This window comes from Galeopterus variegatus, unplaced genomic scaffold (assembly GCF_000696425.1).
Source record: "Galeopterus variegatus unplaced genomic scaffold, G_variegatus-3.0.2 Scaffold2380, whole genome shotgun sequence".
Lineage (NCBI taxonomy): Eukaryota > Metazoa > Chordata > Mammalia > Dermoptera > Cynocephalidae > Galeopterus > Galeopterus variegatus.
This window is the reverse complement of record NW_007728491.1, coordinates 242658-261797: the sequence shown is the minus strand read 5'-3', so window position 1 is coordinate 261797 and position 19140 is coordinate 242658. Positions and strand designations below refer to the sequence as shown.

Here is a 19140-nt window from a genome sequence, read left to right as displayed (position 1 = left end):
ATTAATTAAGAATTAGGTGGTTGGTGTTATGTTTAAAATCTCATTCCCTTGTCCTTCTACACAGCCACTGAGATTTGAGCATATTCATGTACACTGTTTTGGTTTTTTTTAATATTTATATTTTTTATCTGATCTCTCAATTTTAACAAATTGTAGTGTTTGAGTAATAGTAACAGAGTGAAGACCATGTTTTAGCAAAAGAACTTTATTTTAACTCTTAATTATTAAAAGACCATCTTCCTGTATGCTATAATTATGACACAAAATGACTGCTAACACAAAAGAAAAAAAAGCAATCACAAAGATCAAAAAAGAGTTATATACATTTTCTCTTTCCTTTTCCCTCTCCCTCCTGAAACAGAGTAAGGCTGGGCCTGTGAACCAAACTGACTCCATTTTACCTGCAGAGGACACTTTGTTACGTTTCCACTCCTCAGTCATGAGACCCCCAGGGTAAATGATTACCCCATGGGCTGCCCTGACAAAATAGACTGAGATAAGAGAGGAAACAGATATTTACTGAGTTGGAAAACCCCTCCCCAAGTCTTGTTTACCATGATTGTAAAAGTTGCAGATTAACCTTAAGACCCTTTAGGAATTCCCACCTGTGCACAAAGCATCAAGGTGACTGCTACAATGACTCCCCTGGGGTGACAATGATGAACACCACTGCCATCTTGGACCTACTGAGCATGCACCCATGATGTAACAAGGAAGAACAGAATGGACCACCTCCAGTGACACTAGCCCGTACCCCTTAACTCCTTTCCCTTTAAAAGACTCTGAACAGCTCCCCTTGGAGGGCTAGCTTTACTGTCACTACCCCCCTTATGCATAAGTCTGTCTCCTCTTTTAATAAAGTGTTGCTTGCTTTACTGCTGGGTACATTGTTCATTTCTATGACTTCAGAATCCAGGAGCCTAATTTAATTGCTGGCCAAAATTGGAAAGCTTTGGGCACCAGAGAAGACTCTAGCTGCAAGAGGCAAGTGGCCACTGGGACTGTTTTGCTCCCATTGTTAAGAAAATTCAAAATTAAATTCTGACTAACTTGAAAAATGTGCTTATCTCCCAGGGCCCCCAGAACTCAGCCTAGTTAATAATCAACTGCCTGCCAGCATTTCTGCTTCTGTAACCTTGCTTGCCTGCCCCGCTTACCTCTGTAATCTTGCCTGCTCGCCTAAGTCATGTAGGTTAGGAGGAGCTGAAACCAGCAGCTGCTTGCTTAAGATATAAGTTCAAACCTAAGCTTAGGGATCCTGCCAAACTTGCCTATAAAAACCCTGTTAAACTCATGTTCAGGGTTCCAGGATTTCAGAACGAGAGTTCACCTGGGTCCTACACATAATAAACCTTCTGACTCTCTGACTCCACTGAGTGTCTGGAGTCTTTCTTGCTGAGTTCATATCACAGCACCACGACTCTGCTGCCGGTGAGATGTCTCCTGGAGTCCCTGGCCTAAATTCTGACAAGGCAACGTTTTATTCTCTTTACCTTTCTCTGATTTTCTGAGCCTCTTCTGCTGTTTGATTGATTGTATCCACTACTATGTAGGAGCACCCTGGAGGTCTCTTGGCAATGCTTTGTTTCTGATTTTCAAAGCCCTCTTCCGTTCTGTATAGGTGCACCCTGGAGAGCTCCCAGCTATGCTTTGCTCCTCTGATTTAAATCTAGTAGATAATTTTCTTCTTTATGCCGACAACAGTGGGGAGAACCAGCTTTTATCAATTACTGTCAGTGGAATAGGTTGGCCCCACCAATGGCGACTAGGATAAACTGGACCCCACTGCTCCTCTTTTCTCTTTGTTTGCTTGGTTAGACAGTTAGTTGAGTACCAGTAATCTGAATAAACCTTCCAATCCTTGCAACAACTTTTGGACTTTCAGGTCATTTGTTTAATGTGAGAGGGCAAGCCGAGCTTGGCCTGTCGGTAACACTCCCTCCTTCCCTCCCTCCCTCTCTCCTACCTTCTTGCCTTCAGTATGTTTATTGCTTAGCTATCTCACACACTGTGGATACAGAAGCGAACAAGGCAGACGAAGTTCAAGACTTTGTGGAGCTTACATTTTAGTAAGCGTCCATTAGTTCTCTTTTTAAGTTTAATGCTTGAATTTTGTCATAAAACCATAGCTTTCAAAAGTTGGAGGGCCTTTGTGCTTTTAGTAAGAAGCATACTCACTCCCTGAGTATTTGAAATGCCTGTCCTGCATGGTTCAAAATTTCCAGGTTGCTTTAAAAACTAAATCATGGAAAATACAAGTTGAACTTTGGTAGCTGAACTTAGCAGAAGCACTTCTGTGATGTTCTACTCTCTAGTGCATAATGGCTAGAACTGGCTATTTTAGACAAAAAAAATTACATTATAGCAGGTTATTAAATCATATTTAATCCATTTCAATAATTTGTGAGATCTTGCTTGATTTCAATCATATATTTGTGGTTTCAATTTTGTGAAGTGAATCAGAAAAGCATTGAATCTTATTGAGTTAACTGGCATTTTGCTTTAAAAGACTATGTGCCCAGCAGATGTCTTTGTGATTGACAAAATAAATAAAGCATTAAGCTCTATGGAAGCGCTTGGATTAATTTTCAAGTTTGTGGTACCTCGTTTTCACTACTTGAAGACTAAAGAGGGGTTGCAGTAGCATTTTCTGTTTAGTCTGAGATTCCTGTATTATGTTCAGATCTAACCAAAAACAATAGTCATAATATTGGGTTGAACCATATGAGGCTGACAATTTCATAAGTCAAAAATGTTTGAACAACAGCAGTTTCATATGTTCCAATCTGATATTGTGAATAGCCCTAAATATTTAGACTTTGGGGCCAACTATTAGAGGATCACAACAGCTGTTTATCTATAAATATGGGTTTTACAAATATTCTCTAGCATGTTTGAAACATTTATAAACCAATTCTGTGAAGCAAGTCTGAATGGCAGGACTGATACCTATATGTCCATCTAATTCAACACCTCCATCTCCCTTCTATCTTTGATTATATGTTTAGGCAGTTATTTCCAATCCTGGATGCTATATCAGAGTGATCTGAGGAGTTTAAAAGAAAAAAAAAAAAAGATCAGATTCACATGCCCTACCCCATATTCTGATTCAGTAGATTAAAGGAAGAGCCTAGACATGTATATTTTTACTGTCTAGTAATTCTGATACTGCCTTGTCTTACAAATAATTTGGTGAGTCTGGAGGACACCATATGACCCATAGCCCATTCCAAAAGGAAGTAACAATATTTGTTATAAAAGGAATGTACTTTATTCTCATTTTTTTACATGTCATATTTTTACTGTCTAGTAATTCTGATACTGCCTTGTCTTACAAATAATTTGGTGAGTCTGGAGGACACCATATGACCCATAGCCCATTCAAAAAGGAAGTAACAATATTTGTTATAAAAGGAATGTACTTTATTCTCATTTTTTTACATGTCCATATCACCAGCACTGTATTCCTTCCACAATTTGTTGAAATAATGAATAAATAAATGAATAATCAAATAGGTTGAGGTATAATGCAGTGGATAAGAATAGTGGGCAAAAATCAGACCAACTAATTTCAGTTCTCAACTCTGGCATTTATTCACTGTAAGATCGCTGGAAGTCACATAGTTTCTTGGACTTTAGTATAGTGTCTGCCACATGGTAGGTATTTGATAAGATATTTGATAAATTAAAAATAAACGTAAAAACTTCAGTTTATTCATCTGCAAAATGGCATTAAAACACCAACTCTGATTACCTCTTAGGGTTCTTTTTAAGATGAATGAAATGCATAGAAAAATTATCTAAAAAGTGCTGTAAAATCTTATGTTTACATAAGTGTGTGAATGGATGACTAATGGAAAATAGTGTCCTCCAGCTGCTGGTTTCATTGGCTGCAGCACTGGTACCTCCATCTCTTGCTTTCACCTTCTCCCTCTCAGGCTCGGTGACTCAGGGCTCAACTGAGAGCGGTGGTTGTAGAGAGGATCAGGTACTATTTTCAAAGACCTTTGTATCCATCTAAACATTTCTAATAGAAATCTGTCCCCTAAATCATTTAAGAGCTGGAAGATATATCCAAGAAACTGAACATGTGGATAATAGGAGAAAAAGGAACAGATGAAAGATTACCACGTGAAGATGCATCTTTACATATTGAAAGGGTTACATAAGTTCCTGGCAAGATAATGGGAAAAGTCCAACACTCAGAAATACCCTAAATTATAAGGGTAAAAAACCCCAAATTCTTATAAATGTCCAGACAGAGAAAACAAAATTAGAAAAATCAGCTTTGCAAGTGATTTTTCCTATGCAACAATGAAAATTATAAGACAACGTAAGGACATCTGCTGACTATCAAGAGAAGAGGACTGTGGTACTACCAGGATATTTTTTATCTTTATTGCTCAAAAAAAAGGTGGACAATTTTAAATATACAAAGATTTAGGGAATATATTTTGCATGTACCCTATCTAAAGAAAAGACTGAAAAATGACAACTGAATGAAACAGACATCTCAAGAAAGGAAAGATGAAAGGAAAATAAATGGTGCACACAGAGATACAGACGTGCACACAAGACATACATATGTGCATACATACATGCGTGCACACAAGACATACATACAAGTACACATATAAAAATAACACAAATATAGAATATAGTCTATGTACTTGGAAGTTACAAGTGCCATCTGAGGAATATTTAAATAGAGAAGATTACAGTCAAAATAAAATACAAACTAACATATATAAAAGCAAATATGAAACAATCCCTGGGAGTGGCTTGGAACACAAGGTTTTATTAACTATCTCACTGAAACTGCATGTTGGAAGCCAGTGATGGAAGAGTAGAGAAGCAAATGTGTTCTCAGGAAGACGGTGGGGATGGGATGTGGAGAACAGATAAATAAAATGTCTTTTGGGGAGCTACAGATATGATTTCATGTGATAAAATAAAAGAAAAATATAGATTTAATTATGCTCATTAACTAGGAAAAGGTACAAACTTAAAAGTATACTAGAACTTCCAAAATGACCAAAAAGACAAAAGGGAATAGATAGAAATGTATCAAAAATAGCAAATTTAAGGAAACAGGAAACAGCAACAAAGTGAAATGATTAGGAAAAGTAAAAGACGAGAAGAGTATGATCACGTATTTCAGGGAGTATATGTAAGTTGGCTGGATTTTCTCAGCAAAGGCCTGAAACTGTCAGACTGCATAAAACAACAAAGTCCTGTTATATATGGTTTTTAAGAAACACACCTACAACAATATAACAAAGAAAAGTGAAAATAAAGAGAACACAACAATAAACATGGTCAGATGCATGCAAAAAGGAAGCATCATTATACACATTACCTCTATAACTTTTAAGGTGGGATAAAAAAGCAAAAAACTGTTTAAACATGTGTTAGAAATCCTAGTGATTTGATATCAAAACTCTCTCCTTGTTGCATGATTGCTGGAATTTTTTTGGTGTCAATTTTCAAGAAAAAAAGAATAAAGGGATTGGGAAACATTTCTATTACCTTTTTGTGGGAGGCTTCAATGGCTTGTCTGAAGGCAGAATTATGGTTGACACTTTGACTTTTCTTTGAGGAATAAAAAATTGGTACTTTAGAAGAGCTCCCCCTTTCACTCGAAAATGAGCTTTGTTTGTTTTCATTATTTCCAACAGAAATTAAATCTTCGTAGAAATCCGTTTCGAAATCATCTTCTTCAGTTTTTACCTGGAGAAAAAAACCATATGAAATAAAACATAACTTAGGAAATACTGGAGCTACTTGTGAATATCTAATGCAATAATCAGTCATTTATTTAGGCACTCAACAAATATTGATTGAGGACCCATTTTGCTAGAGAATAAAACATTACGTTAGTCCTTGCACTCAGGAAGTTAATAGTTTAGTTAGGGAGACAGATCAACACTTAATCCAGTGTGGTCAGTGTTGTGCCAATGGCATCCAACAGATAAATGTGACACCCAGAGAGGCAATATCAGTAAAGTCTCCCTCAAGGAAATGACATCTAAGCTGAGACCTACAGGGTTGATAAGCAATGAGGGCTATTTTTAGTCTGTCTGCAATTTTGGTGCCATGTGTAATGTAATTTAAAGTACCTTTCAGAAAATTGAACCAGAAAAAGGGAGGGATGATTCTATCTGACCCTGCTCTAGCTCCATCTCCACCTCCTTAGCCTTATTGGGATCTTTGCTGCAGCACTCTACTGGCTATATCTGGGAGACAGAAGACAAATAATTCATTGGTTCTACCTGGTGGGTGGTTAATAGTCTTCACTGACTCAGTCTGGGAAAAAGAGAAAATATAGCCAGTGGGACTTGACTTGAGCTGTGAGTAGTTCAGAGTATTTTGCAAGAACAAGTTAAACCTCTGTTATATTTATGCTGATAATAAAAGAACAATGGATGAATTAAAAAAAATAAATTACAGTTAAAGAAGAAGACTAAGTTCTAGTGTCCTGTAGTAGTGCTAGATGCCTGTAATTAATAATTTATTGTATATCTTCAAGTGGCTAAAAGAGAGGAATTCAAATATTCTGAACACAGAGAAATGATAAATGTTTGCAGTGATAGATTCACTAATTATCCTGATGTGAATATCATACATTGTATACATGCATTGAGATATGGTTTTGTTCCCCACAAATATGCACAACTACTATGTGTCAAATAAAAAATGGTAAAAAAAATGTTACATGTAAATTGATTGAAAAGTACTTCTTTTTGTTAAAGATGCTCATCTTGTTTGCACTGGAAAAATCTCTTCTTGTTTTAAAACACTCAATATTAAAATAAGACAAACCACATGTCACCATTAAATAGCTTGAACAATTAGCCAAGGAAAGACAAAATAACCCAGCTGCAAGAGATTGCTGCTCAACAGTGAAATACAATCAAAAGTTCAGTGTTACTTTTAGACATTGCAGTGCATGCTAGTTTGTGCTTAAAATGTCCACAAAATGAAACTCATCAATTAATAAGAAAATGATACAATCTTATTTAAGTATAGCTGCTTATATGTCTTTACCATTTCTTTAAAAAACTCAGACAACAAATATTTTGTTTTATAAATTAGCTCTCACACAAGAAAAGATATGTCATCTTAAAGACAAAGATGTTAGAATGTAAGGAAGAAGGTTTGGGCATCCTGGGCAGAAACTCAGAGAAAATCTGAGTATACCATAGCTGGGTGGGAGGGAAGGTTTATGGGTGAGCAATGGTGAAAAATTAGACTGGGAAACTGGGGCAAGGTCTTGTATGTATTGCTCAAATATTTGGATTTAACTCTAAAGGCAAGATTTTGCATATAATAAGTTCTTAATAAATATTAACTGAATGAATAAAAAATCAGGACTGTCACCATCGCATTTGTGTTTTGCAAAGATCATGTTAATCATAGTTAACTAAAGTTGGAGCAAAGAGAACAATTTAAAAACCTATTACACAGATACAAAACTATGCTATCTACTCAGTGAGTCATTGTGCAGAATATGCATATGTTGAAACACACCATACTCTGCAAATACATACAAGTAAATTAAAATAAAAAAAATTAAATGAAGGTAAAAAAAAAGGGGAAAAAAAGAAGCAAAACAAAACCTGTTGCAATAAGCCAAGTGAGACCCAGTAATGGTCGGGTCTAGGGGAATGGTGGTTGGGTGAAATCTCATGGGTTTGAAAGATACTGAGGAGATAAAACAACAGAAGTTGTTGACCAATTAGATGTGGGGGAGGGGAAGAGGGGGATGGGTGTAGAGGATATGGGAATGCTATGCTATGAAAGAGAATGCAGTCGGAAGAGTCCACATTCGGGAATTCAACCAACATTGGATGAAAAATATTTGGGGGAAAAAGCCAAAAACAATAAAAAATAACAATACGTCAATAAAGATAATGCAAACGAAAGAACAATGCAGTATAACAGTTATTTATATAGCAGTTGTATTAGGTATTGTAAGTAATCTACAGATGATTTAAAGTATACAGGAGGATGTGCATAAGTAATATGAAAATACTACACCATTTTATATCAGGAACCTGGACAACTGTATAGAAATTTAAAGCAACTTTTTAAAGGAGGAAGATGAGTTTTTTCAGTGGTGTGTAAGGAAAAGCAGGTGGACTCTGATACACTCCATTCCTAGATTTTCCCAGGAAGAGACATTGACCAGAGGCTGGGGGGGAAATTGTGTTCCCTATTTTGCATATTATTGCCTATGTTCCAGCTGAGCCCACTCTGGTGGTCTGATAACTCTTTTGGGGATCAATATGCATGCATCGACACTTTTACTTTTGTGTTTGAAGAAAGGAGGTGGGTTTATGGGGAGAGGGAGAAGAGATTTGAGAGATATGAGGAGTGGAGGAGACACGGTGGCATCTAGTTTTCTTTTGGTGTGAGGGTCGACACTTTTACTTTTGTGTTTGAAGAAAGGAGGTGGGTTTATGGGGAGAGGGAGAAGAAATTTGAGAGATATGAGGAGTGGAGGAGACACGGTGGCATCTAGTTTTCTTTTGGTGTGAGGGCCAGAAACAAAACCTGAAGTTGTGAATTTTGTAAAGGATTTAGGGAAGAATTGAGAGACTGCAGAGCTATTAAGTTGCCTCAAGGCTTTGGGATGCAGCAAGAGGCAGTGTCTGAGTAGGTCAGTATATCAATAAGGAAAGTCTGGTGGTGGTAACCTGACTCTGCAGTTTACAGATAGCCAGGAGCACAGCTCCAAGGAAAGAAAAGAGGAGGACTCCTGAGTAAGTGATGTAACTCCAGGGGCTGGTACAGGGGTATTATGGTTTAGCAATTGGGGGATGCCTAAGGGACGTAATTCTAGAGTTACTGCTCATGTGATCTCATTTTAAAGTCCTTACACAAAACACAAAACATTGAGGAGATTCACATACACACACACACACACACACACACACACACACACACACACACACGGCAGCAGTTATGTTTAACATATTGGTTAACACTGATTGCAGAGATGGAATAATGGCTAATGCCTCGATTGTTCACTCGATGGCCTGATTGACCTCCCTCCACAGGTCTCTTCTCATCTTCATAAGCAGAAGCAAGCCAGGGATCTGACTCCTGGATGAGCCTGGGCCTTGGGAAGGATACAGCTCAAATGCATCCTCATACTTGGGACCACAGTTCCAGCAACCCGGCTTGATCTTTAGAACCAAGTCCCACCTCATTTTATACTTTTCCAAGAGACTGGAGTCTGACTTCAGCATCACACTTTCTGTGATTAGGTTCCCATTTAGTTGCTAACAAATCCCCAAAAGCTGACCACCTCCTGACTGACCACTGTGTCAGTCATCAGTTTGTTTACAAATACTATATTCTCCTACTCCCTTCGGCCAATGAAATATGAGTGTAAGTGATATCAGTCACTTTAAGAATTGATGGGCAATATGTCACTTTCCATTTGTTTTGGAAATTGATCATGGATGGATGTGTCAAGATGAAACCTCCTAAGTCCCTGGGTTTCTGAGCAACTACTATGAGCAGAGTCCTCTAGTTAACTCTCACTGGACATGTGGTATGAGTGACACTGTTTTAAGACACTGACATCTTGGAATTGTTAATGCAGCAAAACCTAACCTATCCTGATCGATAAAGTGTTCTGCCTGGTGTCTGTGTTTCGTTACCTGTGGTCTTTTATTCTGACCCCCTGTCCAGTTGCCTTCCCTTCCCTTCATGAGCCTCTGTAATCTTTGTGTACCAGCCAGCTGACTATTTCATAATAAGCTCCAATACTACAGAAAAAGGGAAGTCATATGCCTGCTGAATTTCTTCTTCTCTATTATTTTCAGTAAGGTACAGCTTAGGTTTGCACAGCTGCCTGCTAAAGGCATGGATAAAGTAATACAGAGATGAGTGAAAAGTAAATAAATAGCTTGTGACCTTGCGTCTGATCATTTTCAAATCTTTGTTTGAAGAGACATTACCATGATGTTCTTCAGCAGTTGACTGTTATCTAAAACTCAACGGCATATAGTTAGAGATTAGCTTAGGTAGCTTCTTTAAAGTTGCTAAGTTTTAGAGCTACATTGCTAATGAAATGAGTCTACTTTAATCTGAATGAGATTTTCAGACTGTATTTCCTCATGTAATTCACCATCTAGGCTTGAGCAACCAAGTTACGTGGGTGAACCCAGTGATCTGTTGGTAAATGTTTAACAACCAGCTACCTGGGAGAGGGAAAAAAGCTGTCATGTACCATAGAATTTGCCTCATCCATGGTGTATATTTGGTTACTATGGTTGATCTCAAGCTGCCTATGTGATGCCCTGAATTCAAACTTAGGAAGATATGCACAGTAGCAAATTATAGAGTATTTTTATGATACAGATACAGAAGATAGATAAAAATAACTGCAAGAGCACAGGTAATAGTAAAATAAAACAAAATAATTGAGAACTGATAAACTGTAAGTAATCATGACATTTGTTTTAATATAATATAATTAATTGAAAGATTGTAGATTTAATATTTAATAACAGCTATGTTTAACAATTGGCTTGCAAAATTCCTGAAAATTTAACAATTGGCTTTTGTGAGCTGGAACATTTGGCTCCAGCACATCCCTGGTGAACCTCACAAATGATACCTTTTAAATGATAGTGCAAGAAAGGTGTTCTGACCTTCTACCCACTGCAGTTGTTTATATCTTTCTTTATAATACTATCAAGGTTTCATCTACCATAGGCAGCCCTGACTAAAACCCAGGAGTTCTAATTCTTCTGTATCATGTACTTGCTGCAAAATTCTAAGAAAGTTGCTTAACTTCAATGAGCCTAAATCTATTAGTAGGATGAATGTAAATTATTTTCTCCCTTCTAGGGAGGATGTTATGGGAATTGAGTAAAACGATATAGGGAAGTATGTTGAAGACTCTAAAGTATCATATAAGTATAAAGTGTTATCTAAGCTCAAATTTACCCTTAATCTCATGTACTGTGTTTAATTTGCTACTTGTAAAACTGCATGAAACAGATGCTTGCAGAGAATATAGACAGTATGTGTTTTGGGGAAATTATTGTATTTTGAAAGTAAACTTGTGGATTGGTTGTTTGGGAGCTAGAAAGCATCCTCCAACGGAACAGTGTTATATGTAAATGTTTAGGTTTTAGCTCTGTCTACAAAGCCTATTCAATAAAATATATCTCAAAATAGTACCACCAGTCTTCCCAGAGGTGATTGAATTTGGCGGTTGGACTCCAAAGACATTCCCCATCCATTAGTGTATATTAGATGGCTTTAAATTGAGTTATTAAATTGGAAAATGCCTGTATTTATATGCATATAAAAGTCTTTTTAAAGGAAGGGAAGGGTTGAATAATTTCTTGATGAACTCATACTACCCATAAAGTGGTTCTCAGATATTATTAGATCTTCTGCAATTCTCTCCAGCCTGTCAAATTTGTATGCATGGATGTCACCATCAAAACCATGTACTTCCTGTCTCTCTTACCACAATTTAAAAGAAATCGATTGCTTACTTTAGTGCAACAGGTATGGAGCACTTATCATGTGTAAGGCACCGGGGTAGATTCTGGGAGCAGGCAGTATGCTGCTCATTACTACTTAGGAAAACAAACAAAATAGGAAGGAAGTTGAGCAGAACCACCTCATTATATTTAGACTAATCGTGATGTTTCCTAGGAGCCTGGCACTTTTTTATGTCTAAATTTCATAGTTATCTAATAGAACTAGTTATGGTAGGAGAAAATTCTGAATAAACCACACCATTTATCTGTGTGGGGGTACGTTGGAGCTGTATGTTCATTGGAGGAAGCACAAACTCAAATCAGGGAAATCTGGGCTTGGGTCTCTAATCCACTACTTACCGAATGTTTGGGCAAATTAGTTACCTTAGTCTTTTCATCTATAAATTGATGATAACATGAACCTCATTAAACAGAAATACATAATAAGTGGTTAAATTTTTTCACTACCTCTTCGTTTTGTCTCTTTATTCATCAAAATGTTTGGGCAAATTAGTTACCTTAGTCTTTTCATCTATAAATTGATGATAACATGAACCTCATTAAACGGAAATACATAATAAGTGGTTAAATTTTTTCACTACCTCTTCGTTTTGTCTCTTTATTCATCACTAATTTTCCATTAGAATTTAGCTTAGATCACCATTGGCCTTTGAGTTGCCACCATGATCGCATCATACCTCAAAGTTGACATTTTCCAGATTTGCTGGAACACGGTATGGATTGCTTGCTCTACTGCTTTTGACAGTTTTACATATTCCTCCAGTGAAAGAATTATCAAGGACTTCTCCTCTGGGCTCTCCTGCCAGAAAATGAAACCTAGAAACAAAGTAATTTTCAAGAATTCAATAGATGTAGAGCAATCTTTAAAATTTACCTTATTTTATATGAAAGAAATTCCTCTCCTAGACATTTTTGATGCATGACAAATGACTTGAAGGAAAGCTCATTTTTCTTCTAGTCCATCATGAGGAATCCAGAGAGGAGTAGAAGCCAAAACTCAGCCCCACTGGATCTGTTAGGTTCTCCCATTGCACTCACTTAATTGTTCTTGGCATTGACATGAAATAAAATTTGGGTTTACAATTCTTTCATGACTTACAAAGCCAGTGCAAACTTTGAAAGCAGATTATGAAATAAATTATTACATAATAAATACCATTCTGGGTTCACTCTCTCAGTACAATACAGCAAAGGAAGTCTGACAGACAGCTAATAATGAAATAGTAATAGCAATATTTTAACAAAATTATACTAATAGTATTGTGTTTACTAATAATTGTAATTATAATATTTTAAATATATTTTATTTAACTAATGCTTATATACAATTTTCTACAGGTCAAACAATAGTAATCACTTTACAAATATTAACTTAGTTAAGTGCCTTACAAATGTTAACTTATTTTATATTTATAATAACCATATGGTATAGATACAACTATTATACCCATTTTACAAATGAGGAAATTGAGGCACATAGAGATTAATTAGCTTAGCACAAATCATGTGTGTAAAAAGTTGTTTTACAATAGATAAAAACTTCACCAAGATACTAATACTATTCCACATTCTTTGAGATATTAATATGTATTTTCTGAAAATAAAAGTAGTTTTTGTCAAAAGGTTCAGTAATGCTGGATTACATAGATTATAAAATTTTTCTATTCATCATGACAGAGCCCTTAAAAATATAAATTGTCAGTCTCCAAATAGATTTGACTAGACAATCTTGTCTTCCATAGAACACATTACATAGTTCTATATGCCATCATTGGGAAAATCCGTATAGCAGAAGAATAGCATCCCACCTCCCTCCCTTATGATCTGTAAGTACACCTGCTTGTTCTGATTAGTGGTGGAGGGCTCGAGGGGACTCTAAACAGCCTCAAGATCATCTCCACTTATATGTTTGTTTCCCTTGTACTTCTATAGTGTTAATTCACAAGACAAAATGTACCTAAAAGGTACCAGCTACAACGTTAAATTTCATAACCACCACAGACAGACAGACAGACGCACCCATTTGGGAGGGAATCAACAAGAGGTTCACCATGTGGGACTTTCGTAAACTGCTATTAAACATTTGGATTTAAAGTAGAAAATTTAATCAATTATTCAGGCACTTATTCTAACCAACAAACACAATATCCTTCTATCAAAACAAACAAACAAATAAACAACAACAAAACAAGGATAATTTGAAAGTTAAAAAATGATGTTAGAACATTAAAAAGAAATTAATGGCTAATATAAATAGAGTAGTTGTGAATTCTCTGTCAATATAATTGTGTTAAAGTAAAAACACACACACACAACACATAGTTTTTAAGCTTCTGTAATTGTTTTTTTCACTTGAAAAATGGAGATAATAATTGCTTCCTTAGGGTACTTGTGGGAATCAATAAACAATCAGTACAGACCTAGCCTGCCCTGTAAGAGGAAATAATACATACTAACTCTCCCAATTCACTTCTAAAGGATGTGTTTCTTAATTTTATTAAAGCAGTTGCACTAAGATTAAGAGTAATAGCTTCAGGACGCAAGATCAATAGACAAAAGTAAAATGTATTTCTACAACAGCAAATCCAAATTTAAATCCAAAATTAAAATGAAGAAAATAATTTCATTTACAATAACATCAGAAAGAATCAAATCCTCAGGAAAATATTTAACAAGAGAAGTCTAAGATTTGTGTACTCTAAAGTATACAAAACTGTTGAAAGTGATTAAATAAGACCTCAACAAATAGAAAGATATTCTATATTCATGAATGGAAGAGTTGATGTCATTAAGATGGCAATACTTCCCAAATTGATCCATAGATTCAAAACAACTTCTGTCAAAATCCCAGCTGCCTTTTTTTTGTAAAAATTGGCAAACTAATCTTAACATTCAAATGGAAACGCAAGAGTTCCAGAATAGCCAAAACAATCTTGAAAAAGGACAAATTTGGAGGAATCACACTTCCTGATGTAAAGCTTACTTCAAAGATGGAGTGATCAAGACAGTGTGGCATTAGCATAAGAACAGACATATGGATCAATGGAACAGAATTAAGAGTCCAGAAATAAACCCATACATCTATGACGAATTGATTTTTGACAAGGGTGCCAAGACAAATTTAATGAAGGAAAATAGTCTTAACAAACTGTATTGGGACAACTTGATAATTATATGCAAATGAATGAAGTTGGACCCCTTTCTCACACAACATAAAAAATTAATCAAAGTAGATGATAGATCTAAATTTAAGAGCTAAACTATAGAACTCTTAGAAGAAAATATAAGACTAAATTTTTGTGATCTCAGGTTAGGCAAAGCACTCTTAGCTATGACACCAAAAGCACATACATAAAAGAAATGAATGTATTGAACTTTATCAGAATTAAAAACTGTTGTGCTTCACAGGACACCATATATCATATATCTGATGAGGAATTTACATCCAGAATATATAAAGAACTCTTATTTTTCTTTTCTTTCTTTTTCCATCCTTAGATATACTTTACTGTCACCTAAGATCAGTAGCAGAAAACTCTTAGAAATCAATAACAAAAAACAAATTATCTGATTAAATAATGGGCAAATGATCTAAATATCTGAATAGACATTTCTGTAAAGAAGATAGGTAAATGACTAATAAGCACGTAAAAAAGATGCTCACATTAGTAGTCATTAAGGAAATACAAATAAAAAGCAAAATAACATACCATTTCACACCCGAAGGGATGGCTTTAATGAAAAAGATACACAAAAAGAAGTGTTGGGGAATGTGTGGATCAATCACACACAACTGGTGAGAATATAAAATGATGTAGCCACTTTGGAAAATATATGGCAGTTCTTCGAGTATTAAATATAATGCTCTGCAATTCTATTCCTATGTATATACCAAAGAGAATTGAAAATACATATCCATGCAAAGACTTGTACATGAATGTTATAACAGCTTTACTCCTACTAGCCAAAGTAAGAAAAAAACATATGTTCATCAACAGATGAATGAATAAATACAATGTAGTATATCCATACAATGGATCATTACTGTACCATAAAATGGAATGAAGTACTGACATATGCTTTACATGATGAGTCTTGAAAACATCCTGTGTGCAAGGAGGCAGACACAAAAGGCTATGTATCATATGGTTTCATTTACATGTTACATCTAGAATAAACAAATTTATACAAAGTGAATTAGTGGTTGCCGAGGGCCGGGAGTGAGGTAGAGTGGGGAAAGCAATAGAGCCTGCCATCTAATAGGTGGTAAAGAGGTTTTACTTTGGGGATTTTGAAATTTCTAAAATTATACTGTGGTGATGGTTACAGAAATATGTGAATATACTAAAAACATTTGAATTACACACTTTAAATGGGCGAATTACATGGCTTGTGAATTATATCTCAATAAGGCTGTTTTTTTAAAAACGGAGTGATGCCTGTGCATTCTGTAGGATGCATATCATACTCAAATAGCTGTAAGCACAATTCGAGATTTGTTCTCAGTCATATTTGAATTTGAATCAATGAGTATTTGAGGGAGGAAGTGTGAGGGGCTGGTCTGCGAAGAATTTTCCAAAGTACTTAACGCAACAAACACAGGTGTTTAAGGCTCGTTCATTTGCATTTTCTAAGTTAAAGGGGATCAATGAGAAAACAACAACCACAACTCTTGACCTTATACTGCCTTATACTATGTACTTAAACAAACAAGAAAGGGCTTGAGAAAAACCGCTCCCGAGTTGTGAGGAACCTACACAGGTAGCAACTGGCTGAAGGTGGGATTTTATGGAGGTGGTTCCATCAGGGCATGCCGGAGGAATCCTTTAGCAGCTAAGCCAGCTAGGCAGCAATTTTCAGCTCTGTTCTTTCCCCTTCCCTCTGAAATGTTTAGATTGACTTTGAATATGTTGGTGTTTCAAATGTATAGTTAGTTGCTTTTAATACTTTAGGTTTTTAATGTGCTTTTATTTAACTTGGTTTTTGTGGCCATACTTTTGTAACTTCTTGAATTTAATTGAAAATATATAAATTAAAAAACTACGTGTGTGTGCACATATAAATATACATGTATGTGTGTTTGTGTGTGTGTATGCATACACATTTGTACCTTGGCTGAGCCTGAGAAAAAGACAGCATGCTACTTTTTTTTGCTTCAGATTTAGGACCTGGTGACTGATGTTGACGATGTGAAATTTCTGGTATGTCTTGTTAAAATTTTTCTTAGAGAGATGCCATTTAAAAAGACGGACAGTCACCCAGGAAGTATCCTTTGTGGGTAGAAATTTATTAGGGGGCAGGAGGAGGAGGAGGCAGAGGTTCTAAAGCCAGCAGATTAGAAAGAGGTTACAGTAAGCAACCCTCAAAACTCTCAGTCCCCAGAGAGAGGCAAATTGAGGACTGACTGTCCCTGAGCTAGCAGGTTTTGCTCATTTCTGAGAATTCTTGGGACAACAGCTCTGGTTGGCAGAGGACCATACAGTCCTTCTGCCAAAGTACACATAGCATGTGGTCCTCCCCATCTGTAACTCTAGAGTCTAGATTAACTGAACAAGAGGTGAGCTTGCAATGTCATTCTTCATCAATCAGAACGTTAAAAATGTGATTACCAGTGGGAGTGTTTGGCTGAGGCTTTCTTCAAGGGAAAGGAAGAGAAGGAAACCATTTCTGCACATTGATAAGAACATGATATTGAAGTACATACATTGAAATTGTCCCTAATTAGGAAATCTTAGGACAGAACCTCAAATCAGTCTGTAGTCATCCAACATATAGATGAGGAAACAGGCCCAGAGATAAATAACTTTGCTGTGTTGTAGGGAGTGAATAAAGACTTAGGTCTAGAATCCAACTTCTCTTACTTCCAGACTAATGTTTTTTCCATTTTACTGGTGTCCTCGAGTCTCGTTCAATGTCATTTAGTTTTTATTGCAAATCAAATGAGGTTGCATTTACAATTGCAGCTGTTTATCTTTGGTGCCGCAATGGTTTATGTTATACAACTCTGACAGCATAAGTGAAGACTTTAAAAAAAAAGTCTAATACAAAGCAATAGAAACCAATAGCATACTATTTGTCTTCTTGTCAAAAATTGAAGGGGAGTTTTTTATCATGGGAATGGGAGTGCACAGGAGGTTATCTTTATTGATCTTTCTTATGCTTCAAACTAAAGCTTAGTTCTGTTTTTACTGGCTTTTATTTCTTAAAGTATTTCAAGACACTGGTTCAGTCTAATACGTTTAAGAACCCCTCGCTAAACTCCCATTGATCTCATGATTGGATAGTCTTGAAAGAGAAACATTAAAATTTCTAAGTACTATTCAAAGATAGGACTGCATGTTCTGCTGAGGTTTCTTCCAGAATGTTCTCATTCTAAGGTGCATGTTGTCCTGAGTCAGTGGAAAATGATGCAAATAGTCTGGGTTTTGAAGTCTCGATTTGAATCCTGGTTCTATTGTTTACTAGTTGGTAGACTTGGACAGATTATTTAAACTTTCTGAGGCTCAGTTTCCCAATTTGTAAGTTGAGCAAGTAGAAACAGATGGTAATGCAGGTCTGACTTTTTGCCTTTAAACTGTACCAACCTACCCATGCTTCACATGGGACAGGGAGCTCCAGCCATGTTCACTTCACCTCTTTCTTACTTTTTCACACCATTGTGCTTTTCTCTCTTTCCTTCTTTCTTTCCTTCCTTCCTTCCTTCATTTCTTTCATCATCCTATTTTTTCTGCATTTGCCTGACTCCTCTCCTTATTGGGCTGACAGGGAGCTCCAGCCATGTTCACTTCACCTCTTTCTTACTTTTTCACACCATTGTGCTTTTCTTTCTTTCCTTCCTTCCTCCCTCCCTTCATTTCTTTCATCATCCTATTTTTTCTGCATTTGCCTGACTCCTCTCCTTATTGGGCTGTCTCCCGTTATTGACTCTCGGCTTGCTTCTCACACAAGATTGGTTTTGCTTCTCCTGTGTTTTGACTTTCAACACACCTGTAGGCATACTTTTCTGATGCCTTTTTTCTCCATTTGCTCCTGGCATTGTTGAGTACCTACTCGCCCAGTCAAGGCCTAGCCCCAGGAATCTACCCTGTGCCTCACAGTTTGGATGGACTCCCACCAGTCTGCCCTGATGATCCATTCCAGAGCTTTAGAGAGATGTAGGAGAATTAAAACAATCAGTGTTTATGAAGTGCCCATAACAGTGACTGGCACAAACTGAACGTGAAAATTGTAAGTTCATTTATTCCCCAGGAGTGAAGACCATGTCCACATGCTGCCTGGACGTGGTAGCCAAGTATCAGAGACAGGGCTGGTGGGAGCAGTAAGAAGTTAATGAGGAAGGTGGACAATGATGTGTCTCATTGCTTCATTGTGGCTTCCAACTCATTAGTTCTGAGATACCTTTTCTCTCTAAAATGATAGCAAGAAGTTACATACCCAGTGCCCATCAGCTGTACACTAGGGATGGGACTGTAATTCCGTGGGCATACTGCCTTTGTTCTCCCGCAATCCCTTTCATCTGAATTGTCTTCACAGTCATTTTCTCCATTGCATTCTAACTTGCTGGCAATGCAGCGGCCTAGTCGAGAAAAGCAAACAAACACCATTG

At 36.5% G+C, this 19140-nt stretch overlaps 1 protein-coding gene across 1 annotated transcript in view; it reads right to left on the bottom strand.

The window, feature by feature from the left end:
• C6 (complement component 6) overlaps positions 1-19140 on the bottom strand; it is a 58460-nt gene that overhangs the window by 31278 nt on the left and 8042 nt on the right. Inside the window, exons 4-6 of the mRNA XM_008581522.1 lie at positions 18969-19110; positions 12212-12350; positions 5530-5730 (exon numbers count right to left, since the gene is read on the bottom strand). Coding sequence (XP_008579744.1) covers positions 5530-5730; positions 12212-12350; positions 18969-19110 — 482 coding nt within the window. The remainder of the gene's footprint in view (positions 1-5529; positions 5731-12211; positions 12351-18968; positions 19111-19140) is intronic.